At 41.2% G+C, this 27,456-nt stretch overlaps 1 protein-coding gene across 4 annotated transcripts; it reads left to right on the forward strand.

The window, feature by feature from the left end:
• Positions 1-25,773, forward strand: stac (SH3 and cysteine rich domain). 4 transcript variants are annotated; one of them, XR_001808491.3, is made up of 13 exons: positions 3-506; positions 1,384-1,416; positions 4,131-4,464; positions 8,784-8,917; positions 12,687-12,768; positions 12,923-13,029; positions 13,601-13,682; positions 13,982-14,049; positions 16,565-16,656; positions 20,199-20,250; positions 20,757-20,894; positions 23,316-23,562; positions 23,818-25,773. XR_001808491.3 is itself a non-coding variant. In XM_017411886.3 (12 exons), the coding sequence occupies exons 1-12, from the start codon at positions 393-395 to the stop codon at positions 23,412-23,414; spliced, it is 1,326 nt and encodes a 441-aa protein (XP_017267375.1). In that variant the 5' UTR covers positions 1-392; the 3' UTR covers positions 23,415-25,773. The 4 variants fall into 4 exon arrangements, 3 of the variants coding, with proteins under 3 accessions (XP_017267375.1, XP_017267359.1, XP_017267385.1); XM_017411886.3 differs by having other exon boundaries at positions 1-506; positions 16,574-16,656; positions 23,316-25,773; XM_017411870.3 differs by having other exon boundaries at positions 4-506; positions 23,316-25,773.
• The last annotated feature ends 1,683 nt before the right edge of the window (positions 25,774-27,456 follow it).

Below are 27,456 nucleotides of genomic sequence, written 5' to 3' on the forward strand. Positions count from 1 at the left end.
GTCGTAGTTCCCCTCCTTCCAGTCCCTTTTCCTCTCTTGAAGCCAGCTGAGGCAGCAGTCGGCAGAGTGTGAGGCGCGCGCCGCGTGCACTTTGGAGACGTCTTGGAAGGTTTACGCATGACGCAACGGCGACGCCGAAAAACCTCCCTTCAGACAGACGGGACAGCTCCAAGCAGAGCTGGGTTTCTGGTTCAGCTTCTAGGTTTTGGGATCCACTTCCATCACAGCGCGCTCCGAAAACCTCCTAACTTCTCTTGATTTCCCCCCCCCCCTATTCGGATCTTGTTCGGTCGGATCTTCTCTCAGCTCCGGGTTACTGTGACTGTCAGGGAGGAGTGGAAAAGAGCAACAGTGTGGGATTTTTTTTTTAAAGAGATCACAGAAAAGAGGGGATGATCCCGCCGGCAAATGCAGTTCAGGACGACAGTGGGGACAAAGAGGACGAACGGGACCAGGATGAGACACCCAAATCCCCGACGACGAGCGTCAGCCAGCAGGAAACCAAGGTCTGCCCTGTTATTATTATTATTATTATTATTATTATTATTATTATTATTATTATTATTATTATTATTATTATCAAGACGATAGATTTTACAGTAGCATCATGAAACAGGAAACTTCTGCCTCAGTGGTGTTAAACTCTGACAACATGCGCTTAAACTCACCATAATGGAGTTTGGAAAGAGAGATCAACAGTTTGAACCTGATTTATTACAAGCAGGATGTAAACAGAAGCTGCTCAGAGGCGACAAAGCACTTTCAGGTAAAAAATAAAAGCAGATTCAAACATATAAGCCGTATATTTGTCAACAGAGCTAATTATGAACACCTTTTTAATAGAGTTAAAGTTGTTGAATTCTTAGGAGTTCAGTCATTTGCACTGAGTTCATTTGGATCCAGAAGAACAGAAAAGGTTTAACATCCTAAATACAACAAATGCACCTAAACAAGTGGTTTAAAAAAGTAGTTTCTGCTTGTGGCTGATGTAAGCCGTGCAGCAGAGGTTCACAGCTGCCTCAGGCATGGTCTATGTGGGTCACATGTTGGCCAGCTTCCTACAATTAGCAGGACATTATTGGACTGTTGTCATCAGTGTATTAGCTGGAGGCTTTTCTTCTCTCTTGTTCCTAAAGCTCCCACACAGGGTCCCTCTGAGTGTCAGGAGCTGAAACTTTACCCAGCAGTAGGTCAGTTCCCTCCGATTTGCACAGTGAACTCCCATCGTGGCTGGGCGTTTTGACTCCTGGTGGATTTTTTTTTTCTTTTTAAGTCAGGCAGAAACAGTTTTAGGAGGTTGTGTTTCTGCAGAAAGCAAGTTCCTCGCTCGTAGCGTGCAGCCGCCAAGTAAAGCTGTCTGTGTTTTTTATCCCTCCTTTTAAGAATACTGTGAGACCTGAGCATCACAAGCGCAAGGTGAGCCTCCACTTTTATGTAAGCTGTAGCAAACTACTGATATAAGCCCATTATCATAAAAGCCTACCTGCATGTACATATTTATGAGAGCTGCTTCACGTTATTAACATTACAACTGTTGCTGCTTTTAAGGGACAGATCACTTTGAGGAGCCAATTTAAACCCATCGTCATTCATTTGTTTTAGAGAGCACCTCTTGTTCTGCATGAGTAATTTGTTTGTTTAAATGACTGGATTTTATCTCCACGTAGCTGTTGCAGCTTCTTTAGCAGAGCGCCACACAACCCCCATTAACCCCCCCCCCCCCTTATGATAGGTCCCATAAATCTGATGCCATGAAACACAGCATGAGCTGCATGCACACACACCCCCTCTCTGTTTTTATTTTTACTTATTTATTCTTACAACACAGGAAAAAAAAAGAAGCGTCATTGTTTACAGTTTGCTGAATTAAGGACGGCACTTGCAAAACTTTGGCAAAAATAAAGACCACGTGTTTTCCCAGACAAACTCAGAGTTTGATTTTATCTCAGGCAAGTGAAGCAAACTCAAAAAAGAGAAACAGGCATCTTAAGCCCTTCCTTTTTTATATTTGCAACCTATTTATGAATTCACAGTCGCAGTTTATCAAGATAAATCCAGCTGTTATCGGTCTGTTCACGATGCAGATTATATTTTCTGGACTGCAGACAGGCCAGTTCAGGTCACACTTTGTTATCTTTGAAGCCACACTGTCGCAGACTGAGGTCCCACATTGTCCTGAAGAAATAATTAGAATGATTTTAAGAAAAGATGTAATCAATAGGTGTCTGTAAAAGTATCTTCACATAGATGCAAATCAGCCACACTTAAGGCACTGATGCATCAGATGCCAGCTTTTGCACCTTTTACTAATTACAGCCTGGATGATTTCTCTTATCTTTGCAATGGAGAAAGATCAAAAGCTAAGACAATCTTTCTGTATATTTAGGATGAGCATGCGTCCACTTAGCTTGGTGTTCTTTCTAAAAGAAAAAGTTTTTGGCATGTGTGACTGAATGCATGGCAGACTGTGTTGAATGACAATAGTTCAGAGAAGCCAAGGAGGCGTCCTAACCAGGTGTCCGAACCGCCTCAGCTGACTTCTTTCAATGTGGAGGAGCAGGAGCTCCATTTTATCTGCTCTATCTGAAGTTACACCCAGCCTTGATGGCTCTCCCTGCAGGTGGCGGGTCCACATGCTGGATTGACCCGACTGAGCCCCAGGAGCCAAGGCTTGGCCATAAGGCTTTCGCTGGAGAGTCAACACCCTCCCGTCTCTGGGCGAGGTGACCTGTGCTCCTCCTTCAGCATCAAGATCTTAGAATTGCTCTTAGTTTGACGTTATGGTGTCTCCTGCGGAGGAGCTATATGTTGAAATACCTAAATCTTTTCTCTGAGAACAATTTTTCTTGACCTTAATGACAGTTTTCTGCCAAAATGGGTTTCCTGGAAGGACTAAACCTTTTGGTGGATGTTCTTTTTCAGACTCAACCCCGAGATCCTTGCCTACCATCAATTACTCTGCTGATTGTAGAGTCTTCCTTGTTTATCCTATAAATTTCTTTCATTTTTCTTGCATGCGCTGCTGTCATCAAAGTCTGGATTTGCTTAAGTATTCCAAATATTGCGGATTAAGCCTCTAAATTCCCTGCATTTTATTTTAAATGAGGAGTCAAACAAATGACATATTCAAGTTTTGTAGCATTGAAAACATTCCAACTTATCTGGAAATGAGGTTTATATTTAGAATCAAGCTCATTTTTGCTTCAGCACCATGTATAAAATCCATGTCCCAATCAGCTGCAAGAGGAGGCATCTGTGTTGTGTGTTTGTCTGTGAACGTGTGTGTGTGCGTGCAGCCGTGTGTGTGGGTGGTAATGGCAGAGAAAGGCTCTAAATTGATTGTTTCCAGAGTGACCTGTAGAATTGATTCACTATGCAACAGCTGCAGTGACTCCAAACAATTTGCTCAGGCATGTTCAGGAAAATGACAAGCGCAAACAGCACATGAACAATATGGTTTTTCATGTCACAGTGCTGCAGCTTGAGGATTTCAGTGTTTTTTTTTCCTTTCTTTTTGCAAGCACAAAAGAGGAAAAGTACATTTCTGCAGGCTGTTAACATGTACGAATGAAAAAAGAAGCCTACGTGAAAGGAACTGATGGATCGTTAAGTCTTTTTCCCACCAGAATTATAACCTGCCGTACTTCTAACCGTAAACCAGAACCTCAAAACCCCACTGCTGTTGCTTCTTTTTGAGACGTTTAGGTGGATCGCACAGGAACGAAGGTACATGCTGAGAGATGAAATGAGGATTTTAAAAGGTGGAGCATTATCAGTGGTTTGATTCCAGAGGAAAAGCCTGATGTGACTGATAGTGGCTGCGGCCATAAATGGCTGTATTCTGTGCATGAAGTAGTTTAAATGAAATGCACTTGTCCAAGCAGGAAATCTCATTACTTTCCAGGTAGGAAATGCTGAATGTTTCCCACTGAGTGGTAATAAGCTGGCCCCAGTAGCAGCCGTTTTATTGTCCATTGGGCTCTGAGACATTGGAAATTCATAGAGAACTCATTTGAAATTTCTCGAGGTTATTCCACAAATGGATTCACTTCATATCTGACTTTGTTGCTCTCCTCAGTTTTGCCCCTCTTTGCTCTATTTTACTTCATCGCTTCTTCTCCCGTTCGCAGCTGCAGAGGCTCAAGCGCTCCTTGTCCTTCAAGACCAAGAGCATCCGCAGCAAGAGCGCCGACAACTTCTTCCGAAACAGCAGCGAGAACAAGACGGAGCTCCTCTCCGATGTGAGCAGCAGCACGGGCCATCTCTGCAACATCGGGATGGCCCCGCCGCACACCACCGGCCTCCCCATCCCGCCCGTGCCGCCGGCCATTCCCTGCGCCCCCCCGCCCACGTCGCGCGCCCAGCCACGCAACCCGCTGCAGGTAGACTCGGCGGGCCACTGCTTCATGGAGCATATCTTCAAGAAGCCCACGTTCTGCGACGTCTGCAACCACATGATTGTAGGTACGGTTCAGACACTCTGTCACTGTGGTCAGAGCAGAGAATGAACGTGCTCCTGCGCATCATGCTGCAACCTCTTCACAATAATAAACATTAATTAGCGCGCACCTGGAAACAATAGGACGGACTTCATACGACTCCGTGTGTGTTCAAAACGCCATGTTGTAGGACTGTGGCAAATAGATGCGAAACACTGAAAGTCACACCGTGTGTATCGAAACACAGCTCGGTACGTGACACTGAGCATCCAGCTTCACCCACACGTACTAAAGTTTCTCTGTCCTTCTTAATTTTCCACCGAGCCCAGTTTCTCCATCTCTGTTCTGGGTGTCAGGTAGCCAACGGTAGCCACGTTCCAGCTCCTCTTCCTGTTTTCTCTTGCCAGAGGTTCCAGGTTCTCTTTCTGCAGACCTGTTTACTAACCAGGCGTGTTTTGGGAACACTTAGTCTTTGTCTCAGGACAGGGGCTGTTGGTACCATCTGCTCGACAAACCCCTGGTATCACAAAGGTTAAAAGGGGTCATCTGTAAATTAGAGCTACACCACTGTGTACAGCTCAGCAATGTCTTGATGGAAAGGAAAACAAATGCGTCCAGGTTGTGTTCAAATTTCCAAATAGTAGAATAATTCGAGTTTTCAGCCAATCAGTGAGGTTTGTTCAGCAGGTGGTCTTTCTGTGAGGACAGTATGTCGTAAGCCCTGCCGGAGCCTGTGATTGGTTCTCTGCCCTCTTTTAACCACTCATAATTAAAAAAAAAAAAAACAGAAAAATCCGCCCTGGTCTTCGTTTGTCCCGCTTTATTAAGAGCCCGCTGCGTGTAATGAGATGTGACGGCGCTGTCAGACTCAGACCCAGCACAGCCACAGGAGGAGAGACGGTGGTGGTGGGTTGAAGGTAACCGATTAAACAAATATAGTGTGATTACGAAGCTCTAACTGGTGCGGGTTTACGGAGGTACGTGGGTGAAGAATAGTGGATCATTACCAGGCTTCTGCTGAAATTGACGGCCTTCTGAGAAGCTTTTAAGCACCGGGATCAGGGAAACACCTATAACTTGCAGAACATTCTAACCTCGAGGACAAGAACTAGGAAACACGTTTCTTAAAACCAGATTGTGCAACGTATTACTAAGAAAACGTCCCTAAAAACAAAGATAACTATAAAAAAAAATCAAATTTTATGAAAATGCACAAGAGTGTGGAGTATTTGTCAAAAGAGACATTCCCTCTCAGCCTTTATTTTCTTGGTTCGGACTTCTTTTTTTGTTTGTTTTGTTTGGTTTCGAGGGCACAGAAAGTGTAGCGACCAGGCAGTGACACCGTCTAGTAAAATTCACATGAAACCAGACAATGTGGCACCTTCCCACTCGGTGGTGTGGAAGCTTGCAGAAGTGTGGATGTGTTTATTTGAGCTTGACGATTTAAGCCCCCTAAAACAACATTAATAAAAGAAACTCCTAACCTTTAAGTGTATTTCACTAATTTGCTGGCTTCAGTCCTTTAGATGCCAGTGTCAAATTTAATTATAGCGCACTTTTATAAACAACTCAAGCTGACTAAAGTGCTTTACAGTTTAGAAAATGTGATAAAAATGCATGCTTGATAATTCCTTCGTATCTAACATAATCCAGTGTGCTGTAATAAATGCTCAGCAGATGATCAAAAAAACATTGTTTTTCAGTCGTTGCAAGAACAAGAAAAAGGTCAGTTTTTCTGTTTGCCTGTTTAAGTTTGCTCCCTTCTTAGATTATCACTGAGGCGTCACACGTTTGGACAAATCAGGTAAAACAAGCCAATTACCATCAGCTTGACAGGAGCGTTTTACTTCCTGTCTCCGAGCATCCACAGAGACAAGCCGTTAAATCCCAGTTAAAGGTTTGCCTTGTTAGTAGCAGCTCTGGAAGGCACGAGACGCGAGGCGCTCGTTAAGGAACCAGAATTAGAGCGACGTAAGAGCCGATTCGGGGTGCGTGCGTTGCCTTCGTGGTTGTTGTGGTGATCTGTAACCACCACCGGCGAGGCTTCGGCTTTCGAGCTGTTTCTGTCAGCCAAGTGTCACGCAAGCTTTAAATGAGGATCTGTGGTTTCAGGTTCCAGCACAAGCTCAGACTGCAGCATGTGAAGAGTTTTTTTTTTTCACCCTTTATAGAAAAGGTAAACTACTTATTGTATATAAGCTTCACAGTAAAGGTAAATATCTCAGCTTAGTTCCTTATTTACAGTACAAAACCATCACCGACCCGTTTCTGCAGGCCCAACAAACTCAATAAATGTTCCATTTTGGGTCAAATCTGAACTGAAATCCTGCTTGCCACTTTTTTAATCGGGCAGATCATCCTTCCTCGCTGCTCTTTCCCAGTGAAGCAGATCAATAGTCCCCTTGCACCTCTACATTTTCACACATGCGTGAAGGGTGCGCGCGCCTGAGCGGGGCTTATGGATTATTCTGTAAAGAGCCAGAATTTCCAGAGCACAGCTGATAACAGCGCCGGGCCTGACCTGCGTTGTCAAGTTTGAACGGCTCTGAACTGACGTAGCTTCTGCTCGAGAAAATGGAGGTTAATGGTAAAACGGAAAGATGATTCGTCGTCTTCATGACTTCTCTCCTTTGTTTATTCCTCTTCTGTTAGAGTTACGCTTTTATTTACTACTTGACATATCCCTCACTTGAACCCCAGTAACACACTTCATATTTTGCGCAGAAGTCTGTTTGTATTTTAATTTATCTCTGATCTTATACCTGTAATGGCAGTAAATGTAATATTTTTGATTAGTTTTTTATGTTTCGTCATCCTTTCTTATCAGCTTTGGAAATTTGAATATTTTTTTCTATTTCCTACAGATTCATTATGTTCCTGGGCCTTTTTTTAAACAAACAGCTACAAGGATACGACCAAATTATAATACTACCAATACCATGTTTTACCAATAAGATGCCATTTTTATGCTAGATTTATGGCGTTTCCTTTACTCAGTTATTACACTTCTCATTTAAAACCAAAAAGTTCAGTTTTCCTGTCATCTGTCCACAAAATATGTTTTTTTTCCTACAGCCTTGTCGTCCATTTTATTTGGCAAACTGCACTTAGAACCAGGTCTTAACATTTCCTCCATTTGTTGACAATTTATCTGATTGTTTGGCCAAATTTCCCCCATGACAACATTTACCAGTCTATGCTTCTCTGACCTTTAGTTGCATTTTTCCTCACTTCAAACAGCCTGATGGTCATTATTTTGGACTGCGGTCCAGAGATGCAGTGTCTTGTTGCAATGTGTGCTTCGTTATCTAAAACAGGACTTCATCTCAAGCTGAGCTTTCATTCATCTTTCTGTTTCCTTATAGCGTGAATACTGATTCAGTGTCCACACCACTGTTTTCCTGTTTATAGCTTCTTCCATAGGGTTTCTACTAACTATTATTTTAGCCATTCATATATCAAAATTCAAATAAAATTCCCCATAAAGATACACTGAGATCGCTTAAGTTGCTTTTAAATTATTGTTTGCTATTTTTGCCTTCTTATGCTATTTTACAGCTTTTAGCTCCCGTTTTGCCACTTTTAGTGTTTGCTACTTTTAGCTTTTAGCTCCAAGTTTGCAACCATTCTGCTAATTTTATCTTTTAGGCTCTTATTTTGCTGCTTTCCACTGTGGTTTTTGCTACTTTTAGTTTTTAGCTCCCAATCTGCTTTATTTGTTTAGCTTTTGGATACCGCACCGCTTGTTTTACCAGCTCAGTTTTCAGCTTCTTCAACAAATTTCAGCAGTCAGTCAGCACCCAGCGCTCTCGCTGCATTTTAGCAGAGGATGCAAATTCTCTAGTCTGTCTCTGTCTTCCTCTTCCTCGTGCCTCTGTGCACGAATGCACACTCAGACGCACAAAGCTGGTGTTCAATATAATGTTGGCTCACAAATGAGTACAATTAATCTTCACTAATTTCTGCTAATGTGAGTCGTTTATTAATAAGAGAGAATGAGGACGATGAAGCATTGGGTCTGCCTCCCTCTATTTAAATAAAATGGATTTGTAGAAGTTCATAATATGACTTAAAATTGGTCGATTTTGCCCCTGTTATTATGTGCCACATATCTTTCACAGCTTTTTTGCCCGTGCATCCTTAAAAATTGCTCCTAAAAGGTCTCGCTAGGGAAGAAGTGCGCGGTGGTAATGAATGCACGAATGACACAGCGCCGGGATAAACGCTTTCGGTTTCCTTTTGCTTGCGGTTTGCTGATGAGCACCAATTAGACTGCAACCTCCGATATGAGGAATCTGAACCGGTTTCCCATCTTTTTTTTGTGTGTGTGTGTGTGTGTATCAGGCACAACAGCCAAGCACGTGGTGTTCCTGGCGGGAAACACGGCGAAGCACGGCCTACGCTGCAAAGCCTGCAAGATGAGCCTGCACCACAAGTGCGAGAACGGAGTCGGGCAGCAGCGCTGCATGGGGAAACTGGTGAGACGCATGGCACGCAGGGCACGGCACACGCAGCAGACGGTGCACTTTTAGCAGTTTGGGAGACACGGGGATACAGTCATCGGCGTCGCTATGACAACAAATTAAACAGACACATGAAAATGTCAAAACTGGCTCTTTGACCGTCTCCCAACAGAATGTGCTTATTCAGAAATCACACTCTATGTGTCAGCGTGCCAGCGCATCTGTGACCAACAGCCATCCTCGTCATCCTCTTCATCATCGTTATATCATCACCACTTCTGTGTTAGATAATAATAATTCAGCTCTCCCGTTTCAAAACACCGAGCTGCTCTCTTACTCAGTCAGGTTCCACCGGCGTGAGCTTCAGGGCGAGAACAAACACTATCGCCCCGAAGCAGCTTACACAAACCACAAAGTTTTAAACGTCAGCGGCTCTTTTCACACCCGACTCTGTACTTTCTGGCAGTGATGATTAGGATGAGATGTTTTATCTCTCTGCGTTTTGTTTTTTTTTGTTGTTGTTGTTCGCAAACATAAAATGAGACCCTGCGACTGTGGGGTAAGCTCGTCTGGGTGGTCCAGGTGTTTTTATAGAGGAGGATTTTGTCCCGCTGGTGGACGCCAAGAAGCATTTTTCACTGTCACTGTGATCCGGCAAACCAGCAGACAAAACTCAGCTGGGACGCTGCAGCTGAGGCACTCAGGACAGAAGGAATGCAGGGCCTTAAATTGATAAGATTTACGATTATCTCCCTGTTTGTTACGTCCGTGCTTTCCGCTGAGGAGGTTTTTACCTGGAGCCAGCGAGGGGGAACATTTCTGACATCGAGCTGCATGAAAAGCAACAATAGAGTCATCTTTGTTTGTTGTTTTTTCCATTCTTCCATCTTTCCACCAGAAGCCTGTGGGACAAGGCTTGAAGATGTGGCTGGCTCTCAGGAGTGGAAAATGAGGTTGAGAGGTCAAGCCAAGAAAAAAAAAGAGAGAGAGAGAGAGAGAGAGAGAGAGAAAGAAAAGAGAAGGGAAGTTTCCCCAGAGGAGTGCGGCTCTAAATTCAACCAACTCTAAACTTGGACACTTCTGCTGCCATGCTTGTTTGTCTTGGCTTAAAGAGTAAGAGAGCAACTAAACTCGTGTTTCGGAAAGATTTAGCTGATGAGATTTACGAGTTTTTAGTTACATAAGGTTTCTTCTTAGCTCGGACTAGTTGAATCTGCAAATGCTACATTTTTATTTTATAAAAGTGCTTATTGTCAAATATTATTTCAGCGAGAGAAGAAGAGCCTCTGAGAAAAGCCGATTGCTCACAGGAGAAAGTGACGCATGCAGCTTTTTTGTTCAGATTCATCGAACGACTCCAGCGACAGCTGACGTTTCTGGGAGGCGTGCCAGTTCGGCCCAAGCCTCGTACGAGCCAATATGCGGCAGTTAATTTGTGAGTCGGCGCTTTAAACTCAGCTCACACCCCGACAACAAGTTGCTGGACAATATCTGCTGCGGTGACACCGTTCAGAAAAGTGTTTAGCTGAAAAAAAGAATGGCCACGCGTTCGGTTGCGTAACGTGGCTTTACTGGAGCTAAATTAAACCTGCTGTCGGTCAGATGAGCACATGATGCCGCAGCAGCTGAAGTCAGACCAAACTTTCTGTACAGCGTCTAATACTTGTTTAGCTATGAAAATAGACTAGCTTCATATAGATCTGTGTGATTGTGTTTCTGTTAGCAAAATATCTCATGTGGATTTTAACGAAACTCTCAGGAAGTAATCATTGAATGTGCGCCTACAAATGATTAAGTTTTGGAGTCAAGCTGATTCAAGATGGCCACCACAGCTAATCAAATTTAGCAATCACAAAAATTGCGATAACACTGTAAATCTAACAGCTATTAAGCTCAAATTTGGTGTGTTGGTAGCTGAGAGTCATCCTCAACACACACTCTGAGTGCTAAAGGATCGAGCAAGATCTTCATTTAAAACGTTGGTATGCAATCCAGCGGGCGACATGAATTCATTCAAGGAATGCTAGGCCTTTAATTATCTGTAAATTACTTCATATTATTTTGCAAAAATAATAACAATATATTATTACACAGCAAAACCCAGCAATGCATTCATAATATATTTAAAATATCAACAAACACAATATGAAATGGTTTCAAGCAGCTTTTAGCTCTTTCTCTCGGCAGAATCATCTCTGTAAACATACGATCGCTAAAAGGACTTTATCACAAATATAAATATTATATTGTGTTCTGGGAAACTGCTTCCTCTTTTTTGTGTACTTTTTTAGAAAAATGCTTACATATAGGGATTACTTTCTCACAGCACTTCAGAAAACCTCAAACATGATTTATTCAACATGCAGTTGATTATTTTAGTTTATTTCACGAGCCTAATGTGTTTATTCTTATTGCATTATTTAATGTGTTTATTTAGTGTCATGATGAGGTTCAGGAATTTAAAGTATTAAGTTAGATTTGGAACATCATCATAGCTTACTTTTTAAATCCATCCTTGCAGCGTTTGTCTCGTGTTAGAGGTCTTTTACCTGTTCCTTCACAGCACAGAAGCCTCTCCCTGAAATATGTTTGTTGCCACGTGTCTGTTTCAGGATTTTACTTGTGACCCGGCTAAGATTACTGCAAAACATGCAAAAGAAATAAAAAACTGTAAAAGTACAGGGGTATTTTTTGACTATACTCATTGTGAAATACACTACAACTTGACCTCTTTTTACTAACACAGTCAAATGGGCTTTAGGTGTGAACTCGTTTTCGTCACATTGGTTCTCGTTAACCTAAAAAGGGAGTTTGTAATTTTACTTGTCTGATCTTCAATTCATTAAACATGTACATTTCCTGAAAACTGCCTTCATGAAACGCAAACAAACCGTCACTAACACATGCACGAAAACCAAAACAGTATGAAGTCAAATGCGATCTATCATCCAGTTTGTTGCAGATTGCACAATGTGCCAGATAATTTAAGAAGAATTAGTATCGATCGTGCATGAGACAACACATATGATAAATGTCAGTAGATTACAGGAGGATGTTTGATAAATTAGCATTATTTATTATCATGGTCATGCACATCATGATATTCTACATATTGTTAATATAAATGTAAGGTGAAAGTGTGGTTTAGCCTTAATTTACAGTCTGACATCACTCCCATCAGTCCAAAAGTTGTTTCTTTTCCCCACATTTTTAAAGCTGATAAATTCACTCACTTTGTAGCTGTTCTCTCTTCTATCCTGAGTCTTTTTTTTCCAATTTAGTCTCTTTTGCTGCACAAACAGGTTGAAAAACAAACATTTTAGCAATATAACTGTGTTGCTGAACCAACAGTGTATTAGTTTCTCTATGAACTTGATCCCTGCTTTTCATTTATAAAAACATTAATTTGACAATTGATCACCTTTAAAACTCAAGTTATTCTAGTCTTGCTGTCAGAGTTAACATTTATTTTAAAATAACTTTATTTGCATCATTATTCATGTACAGTTGATCAGGACTAATGTGTCTTAGGTGTCCTATTTTATTTCAGTGTTTGGCTGAGTTTACAAGTCGCTTGTCATTCTGTAAAGACTTTATATTTCACGCCTGACATGAATTATCTTTAAATGTAAATGCTTCAGTGAAAGTACTCTTCTCTTTCTGTGTTCAGGATTGTGCGTTATGTGTGTTTTTTAGCATCGGGGTGATGTGCTGCCCGCGGCGCCGCGCACCAATTTGTCCCTAATGTCTGCCGCCTCACGCTTATCTGCCCTTTTCTCCTCAGCCCAAAGGTTTCCGGCGGTACTACAGCTCTCCATTACTGAACCAGGAACAGTACGGCTGCATCAAGGAGGTCATGCCCATCGGTGAGCAGCTCAGACGTTGTTTTAGTCCGGGAGAAATTAAAAAAAGGAAGCATCAAATCCAGCATCTCAGAACTCGCTTCAACTAGTGTATATGGTTTCTAAATCACAACCTAGTTAAGATGAAAAGTTAATTTGTGTTCTTTTGTTTTGAAAGCTTGTGGGAACAAGGTGGATCCTGTGTACGAAGCCCTGAGGTTTGGGACGTCGCTGGCACAAAAGGCCAAGAGGGCCAGCGGCTCTGAGTCTCCGCACAGAAACTCAGTAAGAACTGGACACACATATACAGTTTGTTTGGCCAGAAATGGGTTTTGACACTCCTCAGCTTATGGTCCGAGTAGATATTGGCAGCTGCAGAAACACTACCAATAAAGGCAGTGTGGCCCGGGCAGTGTTGTTGGATAATGTCAACATGAACTCCCATGATGCATCTCTGAAGATACTGATTTTCACCTGCCTGTCGGAGTGTTTTTATTGAATGTAAGGCGGACTGGATCTGGATGTGTGCCTCTGAGTGATGATGTCTGAAACCTGGGTTTGAGCCAATCTCTGCTGTCGTCTGCAGCTGTTAGAAATGTGTGTGTGTGTGTGTGTCAGAGACAATGTGATCTCAGCGGGGGCTTGATAATCGTTTCTAAATACAGGTGATGAAATGGCTTGTTTACTCCAGTCGAAAAATCTTCGAAAATGGATGAATTTTAGCTAGTTTTGCGATTTGAATTTCTCTGTGTTCTCTTTTTCTTACTTATCTTTTATAGATGCCATTTCCGTGCATGTGTACTTCTCATTTACTCCTCTCTGTTTTGATTCCTGCGACCATCCTTTTATTCTGCAGGCGAGTGACTTGGATAACGTTCCAGAGGAGGTCGTGGCTCACAGCAGTAGGCAGGAGCTGACGAGAAAACACAGTGATGATGGTGAGGGCCTGCGTCAGGAAACCGTGCGTCTGGATTAAACCTGCGCCACTTTACAAACCGTTTTCCTTCCCTGCATTATGTGTTGCTCTTGAGTTAGCGTTGGCTGGGGTTTTAGAGCTGTTGTTCATGAGCCTGCAACTCAAAAAAAAAAGGAAATCCAGCGCTGATTAAAAGCAGAAAGTACAAAAAATGGCTTCACTGATTTCCGTGACATTTCCCCCTCGAGTGCCTCAGACAAAATGAATCATTCATCTACGAAAGACTTTGACTCTGATGGTGTCTCTGTTTGTTTTCCTCAGTTTTTACGGTCATTGAAAATGGAACGGAGCGTTACCACCTGCCAGAGAGAAAAGCCGAGGATTTACCGGTGAGAAACACGTCGATCAAGCAGAAACTGTCAGCCATGAAAAAAGATGGATTTAAATCAGCCGGAGCCGTGCGGTAACTTTGTGTTCGAATTAGGAAGAAACACGAGAATCTTCGTGGAATTGATTATTTTTAGAAGAGCTGTACGATTTATCGTATTTTCAACAAACGCTGGCCTTTCTGTGAGAACTGACCTCATCCACTGACCAGTGCTTGAACTCTGTTTAGTCTGAGAACGGAGCCAGCTCATTCTGTATCCTTTAAATACCCTCCCTTCACCCCCTCCATTGTCACTGCTGAATTTCCCAGGACTTTGTTTTTACTTTCGGGAGGGGGGGAAACACTCTCGTTTTCATCCTGCGACAACAAATCAAGCCCGAGCCGGCGTGCCCGCTGGCCCACACCTATCAGGGGATCTTAGAGTTCAGATCCTGCTTTCTGTGGCGCTGCGGCAGTCTGATGGAGCGCTGATGGTGCAAAATTCAAAAAGGTTAAACCTCTTTGAATCACCTCCTGCGGATCAGCAATGAATATTTCATAAGCGCTCGTTTCCTCTCTATCTTCTCCTTCCCGCTGGAATTTGTGGGAGGGGGTTTATCTCCGCGTCTCACTTCTTTTGTGCAAACTCCCTCCGTGCGGAGTCGCACCCTGTTTATTTTATTAGTTTAACGTGTTTACCTCGGTTGTCATCGGTGGAAAAAGGACGGCAGATAATTGAACAAACACAAAAGCGAGCAAATAACCGTACAAGGCCAGCTCGGAAAGAAGCAGTGTTCTGAGACAGTACGTACCTGCCTTCTGCAGCGCAGTCATCCATCACGGGGAGGAGGTCTGAGGTGCTTTGTGGAGCAGCGTTAGCGTTGTGGAGCTGGAGGGAGCACAGCTGGCAGCGGGCAGTTTGTCAGCCGACAGGTTCATTAGCTCAGGCTGCTGGACAGACAGATGGAGGCTCTGCAGGGTAATGAGCAAAAGAAAAATGCTCAAGAAATTCTTTCGCCCCCCCCCCCAAAAAAAAAAAAAAGAAGCAAAGGCAAGCGGATAAAAATGCACAGGGTGGCCATCTGCTCACACAGTTAGTGTTAAACAATCTGATAACATTCTTTCTTCATAACAATTGGATGTGCAACTAAAACTAACTACTTTTTTGGAGTCAACCCGATTCAAGATGGCTGCCACAGCCACCAAACCTTAGGAAAGGCAAGAATGGTGACGATTCAGCCAATTTCACAGATATTAAACCAAAATTTGACATGTTAGAAGCAGAGTTTATACTCAACACACACGGGGCTGAGAGTGCTACACATTTTGCAAGATCTTTGCCTGAAAGTTTACTATTAACAGGTCAGCATCAGCTCTTTGTCTGTTAGCAAAATATCTCATGAACCACTGAACAGATTTTAATGAAACGCCCAGAAACTAATCATTCGTTGTACTTTTATGACTCTTTCACTTTTTTAGTCAAACCCAATTTGACCACCACAGCTAGTCCATCTTAGCACACACAGAAATGGCAATAACTTGAGTAGTTTTACAAATATTGAGCTAAAATTTGAGGTGGTAGTAGCTGAGATTCATTCACAGCACATACTCTGAGAACAAACAATTAGTGCAGGTAGCCAAAAATTTGGGGTAGTGTACATTAAAATGCAAAATAAACAACATTTCCAATGACACTGCACAGATCAAAACACAGTAATGGTTATTCATATTTTAATAAGTATCCATAAATGTTACGCTGTGGAAGTTTAAAGGATCCTTTTTTCACATTGTCCCCCTCTTGAAATGCAACAAAGAGAGGAGGTTATTATCTCGGCCTCCCACTGTTCCGGTCGCAGCATCAGGAGCCCCTTGATGCCGTGGAGCAGCTCTTAGTTATCTCTAATAGATGGCCACTGCTTCACGTTGCTGTTTGGACCCTGAGGCCGCGGAGGCAGTTCGCCTTGTGGCCTCCATTAACTCGGCTCATCCATCAGCTCCATTTTCAGTCCCTGTCAGCGACACTCAGGGAGCCATTTCACTTCATTATAGCAGCACAAAGATGACGAAGTCTCCTGCCGTCCAATAAAAACAGCAATTAAATGTCCTAGAAGGTCTTTTGGAACCTTCTCTTGTCCCCGTGCGGGACGGGGCTTCCGTCTGGGTGGATCTCTGAGACGCAGCGGGTGGGATTCAGCCTGAAGGTATGAGGTGATGAAACAGGAAGGAGCACCCGCCGCTCCTCTCAGTGGCGGCGGCGCGCCGTCTTCCTGCTAATTGTGCCAACACTTCTCCGAGAACTTCCTACCCCCACCCACACAGACACCTCGTCCTGTTTTAACTTTGCAAAAAAAAAAACAAAACTTGATTCCGTGTCTTCCCACTCACGCTGAGCGAGGACTTAAAGGAACAGATTGCAACATAAGCAGCCCCTCGGCCCGTCTGTGTGCTGTGAAAACACAGACTCGCTGTTTTAAAAGCCGACTGCAAATATGAACGGTATTAGTGTTTAATATGAACATGTCTGTGTTTCTGTCGAGATGGAGCAGGTGCAGAAGGATGTGCTCAAGTTCAACACCTACGTGGCCTTGTACAGCTTCAGTGCCCAGCAGAGCCATGACCTTGAGATGAGGTACACACACACACACACACACACACACACACACAAACTCTAATCAAAACATATCATAACCCCCACCAGCTTTTCCCAAGGCAGCACCTTTCCAGGCCTGCAGATGAAGTATTACTGTCTGATTGACTCTGACGCGCCAGATATGATTTTCCTGTTGCTCTAAAGAAGTAAACTAAGAAGCTGCAGCTCCTGCTTTGCAAATTTATCTCTTCTGTGACTCAGCTTTACAGTGAAATTTGACTTTAAATGTATTCACGTGACACTTCTATGAGGAAACCATTAGACTGCCTGACTGTAAATAACAATAAATAGCTTGTCTTGAAGGAGTTTGTATCACTCATCGCCATTAATGCCAGAGCTTTAGACTAAGATTATCTTAATGTTGAGAAATGACAGAGTTCTTGCCATTTTGGACAAACCTTGAATGTAACATTATATGCAATCTCATGCAATAAGTACATGTTGTGAATGACTCTCAGCTACTATTATTCCAAATTTAAGCTCAATATCTGTGCAATTGACTGAGCTATAGCTATTTTTGTCAATAAAAATGCAGCTAAATGTACATTTTGTACACTCAGAAGCCACATGCAGTGTGTGCTGGGGGTGTTAAATGTGTTTTCTGACACGTGTTAGCAGCACTGAAAAGCTGTCAGCTCGTTATGTGAAGAACTTTTTCACGTCTGATACTCGTCTCCCCGTTGGTGGATCTGCATCTTTATTCTTTTTTTTTAAGCTTTTATCTCACATAATGACTTAATTCTAAACAGCCCAGGTTACAGCATGAAACAACTGATTTTTTTTTTTTTTTTTAACTAAAGAAACCAATTAGCTCGCTCTTTTCTTTGAAATGTTCCCCCGATGTAAAGCTTAAGCTCTTTGGAGTGCTACCTGAGTGTGTGTGAGAGAGAGATGACATTATCAGCCTTTTATTTTTTTCCTCTTCAACCTGAGAGAGATGGATGGTATTTGGAAATTCCATTTATAGCTCCCCATAAAAGTATTACACTGTGTCAGTGGATAAGATGGGAGGTACAGTTTTTTTTTTATTTGGCAGCTAATACTAATTTGATTTATAGAGGTGAAAATGGTGAGATAGTCACATTTTTCAGCGCGGCAGTAAAGCAGATGCCATTGTAATTCAGAAAATGGACAGCAGACAAATGGAGTCTAAATCACATTTGGCAAAAAGCACCACTTCGGTTTCCAAATTACCCTCGGCCATTTTTAATGTGCAAAATGGATTTAAAGAGTGGGAACAACTTGAGATCTGGAGGTGAATAACTGATTGATTTGACAACAGATTACAGATGGTTCATCTCCAGACTTTTCTTTCCATTTCAGGCTAATATTCCTGTGTGTTATATAAGTAATTTGGTTGCACCAGATCATATAAATATGATTAAATAGCATTTCATTACTACAGTGTAAAGATTAGTTTAGCATTAACTAGCTAACAGATGCACTAATCATTTGTAAGTCATCTCGTTCTGTCAGTGATGCTGGTCATGAATTTATATTTCATGCCGTTATTGTTATTTTAGAAGCTCATTTTTCTGCATCAAATAAACATCTCCTATGCCTAACAATACATGACATGTTTCTTCATGATTCACAGCGATAATCCACAATAATGAGTATATTTTATAGAAATTAAAGCGGTTATAGGTGGGGGAGAGCCTTTAAATTTATGTCAGCGACAGATGATTGTTGGACAGTTGAAGATGCCTCATTTCTTTCCTTCACATTGTAAATTTACCAGAAAAAGATGAGATTCAAAACAACGAACTTGCTCCACATTGTAGTTTGTCAGGACAGGCGGTGGAGAACAAGATGAACCCAGAGCACAGACTTATTATTAAAAAAAAAAAGAAAAGAAACGAAAACAAAAGGCTGTCGGGCCAGTGAAACAAAACATAACACAAATCCTAAGCAATACAAAAAAGGGCAACGCGAAGCGAGGCAAGGAACAAGAACCATGAGAGACTAGAGACAATGAACCAGCCAAGAAGTGGAGAAAGTGACCAGGTTTTAAAGCTGAGGGTAATTAGGAGAAGTGGGCACAGGTGAGAGACTGCAATTAGGAACAGGTGAAGATGGGCGTGGCAGGAATGATGACATAAACGGGCAACAAACAGGAAAACAACAAGACAATAAACCAAAAGAAACCAGAAAACAAAAAGAAACACACCACCAAAACAAAACCTGACAAAAACAACAAAACTGCTGGAGAAGAAGTCATTCTTTGTCCACATAACAAACCTGTTTTGTCTGCAAAAGTCTTATTTGCCCTTTGAACTGGTATATTTACAAGTACAAGGGTCATGCTCGATATTATTGATTTTTATTCAATGTTAAGTAATTCAGAAGCAAACAGTGACTGGTATTCTCGTGTATCAGAGTGACAAAGAGAAATTACCTGTCAGTGTTTTTATGTTTTAAAGGCTTTTTACAGTCTGATGGTCAGGGTCCAGATTTCATTCAGTGCCTAAATCCTGACTGATTCATCATTTTGTGTATCACGCTTTAAAAGAGACGCTCAGGGGGAAAAAAGTCCTTCAGAATAAATCCTGGTTTTTACTCCTCTGGAGATATAAAGGGAAGATTAAATTGTTTTCTTTTTGTTTCTTCTACACATACATCTCTCTTTCACTGTAGGAAACTTCTTCCTGATGCCACAGATACATCCGAGTCAAGCGTCCTCAGTTGTGAACGCTGCAACCATCTCATCTGGGGCTCATTACAGACAGAAATCAATACGTCAGACTCAAAATGAAGGGGGGAAAAAGCCTGGTTTTAATTTAAGGGGAGAAAATCAGCATTTACGGTTAGTTACTGTTGCGTTTGCAGGCTAATTACCCGTGATGGTGCATTTTCTGACATTTCGAAACGTAAGAAAAGCTCTTTCTAATTGGTGCTTGGTGTTCACAACTTAGAAGACTGTAAAACAGCAGGTGCTTTGCTTTTTTTTAAACGGGTTTTCGAAGTCATTGCGGTGATTGCCAGACAAAAATCAGCCAGTTTTACTGAAGTCTGACTGAACCGCGAGGAATAATTAGGCAAAGTAGCGCTTGGCTCAACGGCATCGCGACCCGTTTTGTTTTTTATTGGTCAAATTAATCCGCCAGCTTTGAGCAGATGTTTGTAATTGTTGGACATGAGGTGAAAAGATGCAATGATTCATTCAGTTCCTGGATATAGAGGAATTAATAAGCAGAATTAGGTCATTTAAAATCAAAAGCGCCTTTATATTATTTGGCTTTTATTCCTAAAGGGATAAAAAAGTATTATAGCTGTTCTTTAAAGGAATATAGTAATTTATTCTTAATGCAGTATCTTTGTTATGCAGCATTAAAGTTGCTGCAGGTATAATTCACAGAAATAACAAATATTTCTCTGATATTTGAGATTTTTATCACAGAGGGGTGAAATTCAGCAGGGATTTGTGTTACAACAGGGCCCCCCACTGGTTTTATTGTGTCATGTTGATCATCTTTTCTGTTTTTAACATATGTTCTGTTTTTGTTTTTTTTTACTTACAGAGCAGGAGACAGAATCCTGTTAGTTGATGATTCCAATGAAGATTGGTGGAAGGTAGGTATGAAACCAATATTTACACCAACAAATTGACACGTGTGGGTTTTTTTGAGCTCATTTGTTTTCCCCACGGGCTCCTCTGTGAGTCTGCTTCTTCTTGAATTTATCTAAAAGCCAAAAACATTAGTGAAGTGATTAATAAATTGCAGGAAATGAAGCTGAAAATTACTGGAAACACCAGGTCGTAAATGCGTTCCTGATAAATTAGGAAGACGAAAAAGAACCGAGGCGTGACTTTGCAGAGGCGGCGTGTTGCTATTGGAGCATGAAGAAACTCATTAAGCATTTTAATACTTTTGTCCTCTGCGGCATGAAAATAAAGGAAAACATCTGAATGTTTAATTTTTAAACAACAGAGAGCAAGTTCGAGAGGCAAACATTAGCGCTTCATGTCCTACTGCTTTTTTTTTAGAGGCTTTAATCTGTTTATTACAAAACAAAATTCATATTCCTCTTAATTTTTTCCAACCAAGTGTTTAATGAGTTGACTTTATTGTTTATAGGGGATAATTGAGGACAGGATTGGTTACTTCCCAGCAGCCTTTGCTCATCAGCTGCAGGACGGGGAACAAGTCTTCAGGTGCAACAGGACGTTCATCGGCTGCAAAGAACAAGGACAGATCACTCTGAAGGAGGGACAGGTACTCAAGCTGATTTATCTGAGCAATAAAGACGCCAAAGAAGGAACTATATTCCTATATTTTACTGTAGAACATGTTTGGAGGTCTTCAACCTTTTGGCATTGCGCACATAGGGATGTTTCTTGGCTGTTTTTTTTTTTATTTAAAAAATCGAGGTGAAGCAAATTTTTTGTCTATGAGCGATTTATTTTAGCAGCAGCTCCCAACTTGAACATCTCAGAAGAAATTTTGAAGGACGTCAATGAAAGTACTGCCCCGAATTCCAGCGTCTAAGCTAAAGAAAACAAACTATATTTTGATGTATAAACTGTATATGAAGGGTCACCATGGTAACCACACAACTGTGTCTCTCACTCCCTGACAGCCAAGTTGAAAAGAGGCAAGCGAGCCTCGAAAAAACAGTCATTGTGCAAAATCTATAATTCAGATCTTACAGATTCTTGAATCTTGAGCGGCAGAAGACACTGATGGTCACACATGTGAATTTTATATGCGTCTGCAGTGTTTTATGTAGGAGATATAACAAGCTGAAAAGACCCCTCGCTTCCAGTTTTGAGGAGGATATTTTGAGCTAAAATATAACTGATTCTGTCGAAGCTTGGCTGCACTCTCTCCATTCTGGGGGGATTTGAGTGAAAATCATAAGGCTCATAGCACTGAGAGACACACCGGGTGAAAGAAGACAAAAATCCCCATGTTTTGATATATAATTTGTATTTGTGTCAAAAAGAAAGTTACGGAAGTAAGAACAGTTTGTTTGGAAAAGATCTGAAAACCTTAGACACCTCAAACTCCAGCCTGTTGAACGTTCCACGGAAATAATCTGTACAAATCCTTGAACTTAAACTGTGATTCTGTAAAAACCATAAAAGATATCAAAATGCCAGTTTGCGCATGTCAAGTCCAACTTTCTGAGACTCGTTTAAACTCTGAATGGTGTTTCTACTGTGAAGTATGTCTGCGCAGTACAGCTCCGAACAGGGCTGGGTTTTCTCATCTGTTTTGCTAAAATACCATACTTTTTTTGGAAATTGTGCGACGCATCGCTATCAAAAGTCATCGCACACTAATCCCAGCCGAGCCACATGATGTGATGTGTAATTTGTATGTTTTATTTAAAAAGCTGTGCGAGGAGATGCAGGGCAAAACATCTTAACGAAATATTAATAAAGGTGCTTTAATATGCAATGGCACCCTTCATAAGATCCCACTGCGGACTAAATGGTACTTTAATGATTAGATGGGGCTCTGCAGGGGTTTTCCACAGGATTTCGGGTTTGTTTGTCAGTATGCAAAGTTTCAGAGCGTCTTCCAACAACCTTAGGTGATCCAGGTACTGAGGGAAATTGGTGGTTTCGAGCACAGCTGCTGGATAATTACTGGAGCTTCATGCTGCTGCAGATGTCAGCGCTCATCCTCCATTAGAGCTGAATCGGGTCAGCTGCTTTCCGGACTGAGTCTAATTACCCTCCGGTGTCGTTCTGTAGGTCGAACAGGTTTCCTCTTTAGGTTTTCAGCACTGTTGCTTTACAGAAGAGAAAGAATACGTAGACCCTTTAATGTCTATCTAAAAACGTCTTGTTTCTCCAGAACTAAATACTCGTTTGGTCCACCTGTGGAGCCAGAAGGATTAATGGATCCTTCAGTATAAGTGGTCGGTGCAAACATCAGGAGTTTTGATCCACAGAGGACCACTGTGGCGTGAGGGAGGCAGTGACCCATCCATGGAAGTTTCCGCTTCACATCTGAGCCTAATTCCTGGCCACGGTTCAGCCATTGAAGCTCATCAGCTTCACATTTTTCAGCAGCTGTTCCTGTCACCGCTCTGCTCTGCTCCCTCAGACACTCGTCCGGTGAAAAGCTCTCGACGGAAAGACGACCCCCCCCCAGGAGCTATGGAGAAATTAGCCTTTTGGCGTAACAGCGCAGAGCTTAGGTCGGGCCCTCCTGTTTTCCCACAATTTTCATCTATTTGGATGCACAAGCCGTCTGCAGAGACATTTAATGCCACATCATCACATGCATTAGCATGATGGGAGTTTTGTCTCAGTAGGAAAATAAGTAAGAAATGGGCACAAATGTTTGATTTTTGAAACTGCAATCCTTTACAAAAACGGTTATAACTTGTGCTCAGGTCGATATTTACTTGTTTTTGTACTTTTCCTTTTTCTGCCCCCACATAAATTCGAAGTGAAGCAGCAAAGATGTTGCTGAAGTGTAGAGAATCGACTTTATTTCGAAAGTCTTAACAAAAATAATGCAGTTGAGGAGTATCAGCACAACAATTGTGTGTTTAATCATCAAATTTTTAAAAACGTCTTAAAGTGAAACGGACAATAAACTCCTTTTGACTGAATGAAGTTGGTGTAAAGAAGCAAGTTAAAGAAAACGGGTTGAAGTGGCATTTCTTCTCTGCTGTAGATCTGTTTGAGCAGCGAGGGCGAGCGGGGCGGCTTCATCCGAGTGGCGAACGGAAAGAAGAGGGGTTACGTTCCCTGTGACGTCCTGGAGATCATCTGAGACGAGTCAGAGGGATGAAGACGGGTCAAAGGAGGGAGGTGGGATCAGCCCCCTGGGAACGGCGTGGAGAGAAATTCACCTCGTCCGTAACTCAGACTTCCACGAGCGGGGATGGTTTTTGACGCCAAAGACTCCGCTTTTGCTGCAGGTCAGAGTCTCCCTCTAAGAATAAATGAGACAAAAACTTGCTTAATGTTTGCGAGGAGACAAGAGATCACTGTGTCCGTGTTTTCTTTTTTCTTGTCTTTTTTTAACGTTTAAAGAGACTCTGTGTTGAACTCCTCCGTTTGAAAACCGCTGCTAAGTGACTTTAAGCTTTAAAAAACTGAAACGACCACTTTCTTTTTCAAGTTAATATCCGGTTTAGTGTCCAACACTTTTTCTACTTTTATATGTGCCGCAGAAACGTTCTGAAAGGAGAACGACCAGTGGGGTCATTTGGTCTGATTGGCACCACTTTTGTGGACAAGACCCTGTCGTGTAAACAGCATCTTCTGATTAAACTCACTCCACGAAGATCATTTCTGGGATAAGCAATAATCACATCAAGTCGCGTGAAGCATGTTAATATTTTGTAGAGATGTATAAACCTTAATTGCACTACTTCATCCTTCTAGAGTAACCAAAACTGCTGCATGCCCTAAGATTTGACCCTGCAGAACAGGATATTTGCAGTTAAAAAGACCAAAAAAGAGAGACGCCCAGATAAAGCTATGAAACATGTAATTATTACTCTGACTGGGCTTTTGCATGAGTAAATAATTGGACTATATATTGTAACATTTCAACCTGAATATCGTGTAAACGTCTCAATGATGACATTGTTACTCAGAATAAAGTCAGTAGTCAGAATATAGCTGTGCATGTAAACATAGCCTCTGTCTTTGGCTTTATTATGATATTATTAAGCTGTGCTGTGCAAAAGTATCGAGTCACACTTTATTTTATTTTAAGATTTGTTATTAAAGTAGAGGTCTTGAGCTAAAATGATTGGGACCATCCAAAAACGCCTTTCAAAGTGCTTCTTCAGGATTTCGACTGGGATAAAATCGGATAGGATTGCGCGTAATTTGATACAAATTGGACCCGTCTCCTTTTAAGCGTACTGCAGCAGCTCGGTGGTCAGTGCTGCAGGCTCGTAATCCTGAGGCTGCAGGTTCGAGCCCAGGTTGCGTCAGGAAGGTTGTAAAACAATTGCCAAGTCTTTCGTGTGAGTTTGCTCGCTGTGGCGACCCCTGAAGAAGGAAAGCAGCCGAAAGAACAACAACGACCTAGTGCCTTAAGACGACTTCAGCTGTTACTGAATTGAACTAAAAGAGACAATTTTGATTTCCTGAAAAGCCATCAATCAAATACTTGTTTTATCGCAGCATGATGCAATTTGTGTCCCCGAACTTCAAATAAAAGTATCTGAAACTCATTTCTTTAAAAAGTAGGAACAAAAATCTGAGTAAAAATGAAGATTAGCCAATATTCAAAGGAGGATTAAAACAAAAAACATACTTATAACCCATTTTTAGGATCCTGGAAGTAAGAAAATGAGTAGCTCAAGACTTTTGCACAGTATAGCAGGTTAAAATCAGAGCTGCTTGACTGAAAATGATTGTTTTCCTCGATGTTATATTGTCTCCATTTTGAAGTCTGCTAGTTTTACCTCTCAGGTCTCATCTTGAAAAGATTTTTATTGCTTTATTAATTTGTTGTTTTGATTTTTCTTTTCTAAAAGACTTAAGCTACATCTAAAGTAAAATCAGAACAGAAGCTTTTTACATTTTGATTTACCGGTAACACCCTTAATTCTTTGTCTTTTTGCTTTTTTTTTTGTTTTTGGCTTGTGAAGGTGCAAGAAAACCAGGCGTTTCTAGTTCAAGTTTTAAAGGGATAGTTTTTATTTTTCTTATGAAAGAGAGTTTGTGGGGAAACACGCAGAGAAACTGACCGCTGCTCGGACCAGAAACAGCTTAAAAACAGATCCTTTTTGTCGCGTAACGTTATTGGAACCTGAAAATATCAGAGCAGTTTTGGGTAAACACAGAATCTGCTGCGGCGGATTTTTTGCTTTTAAGAAAGACGCCGACCGTTCAAAGGTAATTCACAAAATGCCACTTACTAAAACCTAGAAAAGTCTAAAAACTAACCCTTTAACTTTAAACGTGATGGCTTCCGTGGGTTCCTTCTATCTCGGACTGTTCTGAACAGCATTTCTTCAGGTTCTAGTGAAGTTCATTTCTGGCTCTGTAGTAGATATAGTATATCTCTTAAAAGTTGCTCTGCACTAAAAATCTGGCTTTTTTAAATGCCAAGAATGCTTTGTTGTACAAAATAAACAAGAATAAACTTTTGTCTTTATCATAAAACATCAACTGAGTGCTGTGTAATTATTTTTGCTGTGTTTTCTTCAATAAAATAGGTAGAAAAGTAGTAAAAAATGGGATTCGTACGTTCATTTTACCCGTCTTTTGTCTTCTTTTTATTTAACTAACTCATCAGTCACTCAGATATTTACTCCCCAAAATTATAAAGCCTAAAGAAATTCCAAACTTGTTGAGTTTTAATTGTTTTAATTTATAAATCAGGGAAGTTACATTAAAACTACGAACACCCTGATTACAGCTGCCATATTTTATCCTTTCTCTTGGCAACAAAATTCTGTCTAATCTCTCAGCTTTGACTGGTTTATAAAACAGAATGGTCTATTTTCAGTTGTTTAATCAGCAAGCAGTTTCCTCATTTTAGTTTTTAGTTTAACTATTGTTACATTTATCTTCTATTGACCTTTTAATACTTTTATCTGCCCTTTTGGTACTTTTAGTTTTTACCCAGTAATCAATACTTTTAGCTTCTGGCCGACCTTATGACACTTTCAGCTAACCTTTTGCTACTTTTAACTTCCACCCAACATTTTGCTATTTTTAGCCACCTTTTTAGCTCGTATTCTGCTTCTTTTAGCTTCAACAACTCAGTTTCAGCTTCTTCATCAAGTTTCAACAAAGGTATTCGTCACATGGCATCATCCTGTTTTTTCACAAAACATGCATTTTCTCCAGTTTGCATGAAGCCGATGCAGCCGACTGACTGTAGAAAAACACAACAATGAATAAAACTCAGTCAGTTTCACAGATATGGAGCTGAGGTTTAGTGTGGTAGTAGCTGAGAGCATAACAGTTTCAGGGTTTAAGTTCTGTTGTTTTTTAGCTTTACTTTTTTATTGCCTTTGTAATATCTGTTGTTGTGAAGCTTCGTCTGTCTCAAATAACATAATTTTTCACATGATAAGATCAGTCAGTCTCCTCCAAAGTGTTAAACGTTTGGTTATCTGCCATCACACGTTACTACTGATGCAGCTGCGGTCACATTAGTTTGAGTTTGTCCGCTTGCTCATCAGAGTTTAGAGGAACTGATGAGGAAATGTCGGCTGTGTTTTTGTACCAACACTTTGAATAAAGAGAACAAAAGGAGAAACGCTTATGCTCTTTAAGAGAAACATGCGAATGAGATCATTTTCTGTAAGGTTTGCGTAACAAAGAACTGATTCATGTAAATGTTGGCATGCTATTTATAGCATCCACAACTTACAGCCCCATAAAAACTACAATAAAACAGGTGAATTATTTAATTTTAGTTCAGTTTAATAGGTTTATTGTTCAGGTCCATTACTATATGCTGCAAGTTATCAATAATAATGCTGATGACTAGTTTACTATTTTGTTTATCACATGAAGGAGCCCAATGGTGACAGATATTTAGATAAAGAAGCTTTGAGGCATAAACCTCACACTTCCACCGTGATTAACAGAGTAAACAACTGTGAGTTCCTGCAGAGTGAATGTCTCATATCAGTAGTGTTGTTTGATGAAGAGACAATGCTACAAAAACCACAGTCAGATGCATGTTCTTTGTTAAAATATTAGAAATGTAAGTTTTGATAACCTCACTTTATCCTCATCTGCACTTTTACCATTTTCAACCCCTCTTTTGAAAGCATGATGGATGCAGAGAAGACAAAAAGCTGCATTAGACCAGTTTCTGTTAGAAACACACA

Source organism: Kryptolebias marmoratus, linkage group LG10, assembly GCF_001649575.2.
Source record: "Kryptolebias marmoratus isolate JLee-2015 linkage group LG10, ASM164957v2, whole genome shotgun sequence".
Classification (NCBI taxonomy): Eukaryota; Metazoa; Chordata; class Actinopteri; order Cyprinodontiformes; family Rivulidae; genus Kryptolebias; species Kryptolebias marmoratus.

Excerpts from the sequence above, each read along its gene's own strand:
- stac (XM_017411870.3), top strand. The coding sequence starts at position 393 with ATGATCCCGCCGGCAAATGCAGTTCAGGACGACAGTGGGGACAAAGAG. Across the intron at positions 8,918-12,686 it reads AGCGCTGCATGGGGAAACTG|CCCAAAGGTTTCCGGCGGTA; the intron begins GTGAGACGCATG and ends TTTTCTCCTCAG. Across the intron at positions 20,895-23,315 it reads TCACTCTGAAGGAGGGACAG|ATCTGTTTGAGCAGCGAGGG; the intron begins GTACTCAAGCTG and ends TCTCTGCTGTAG.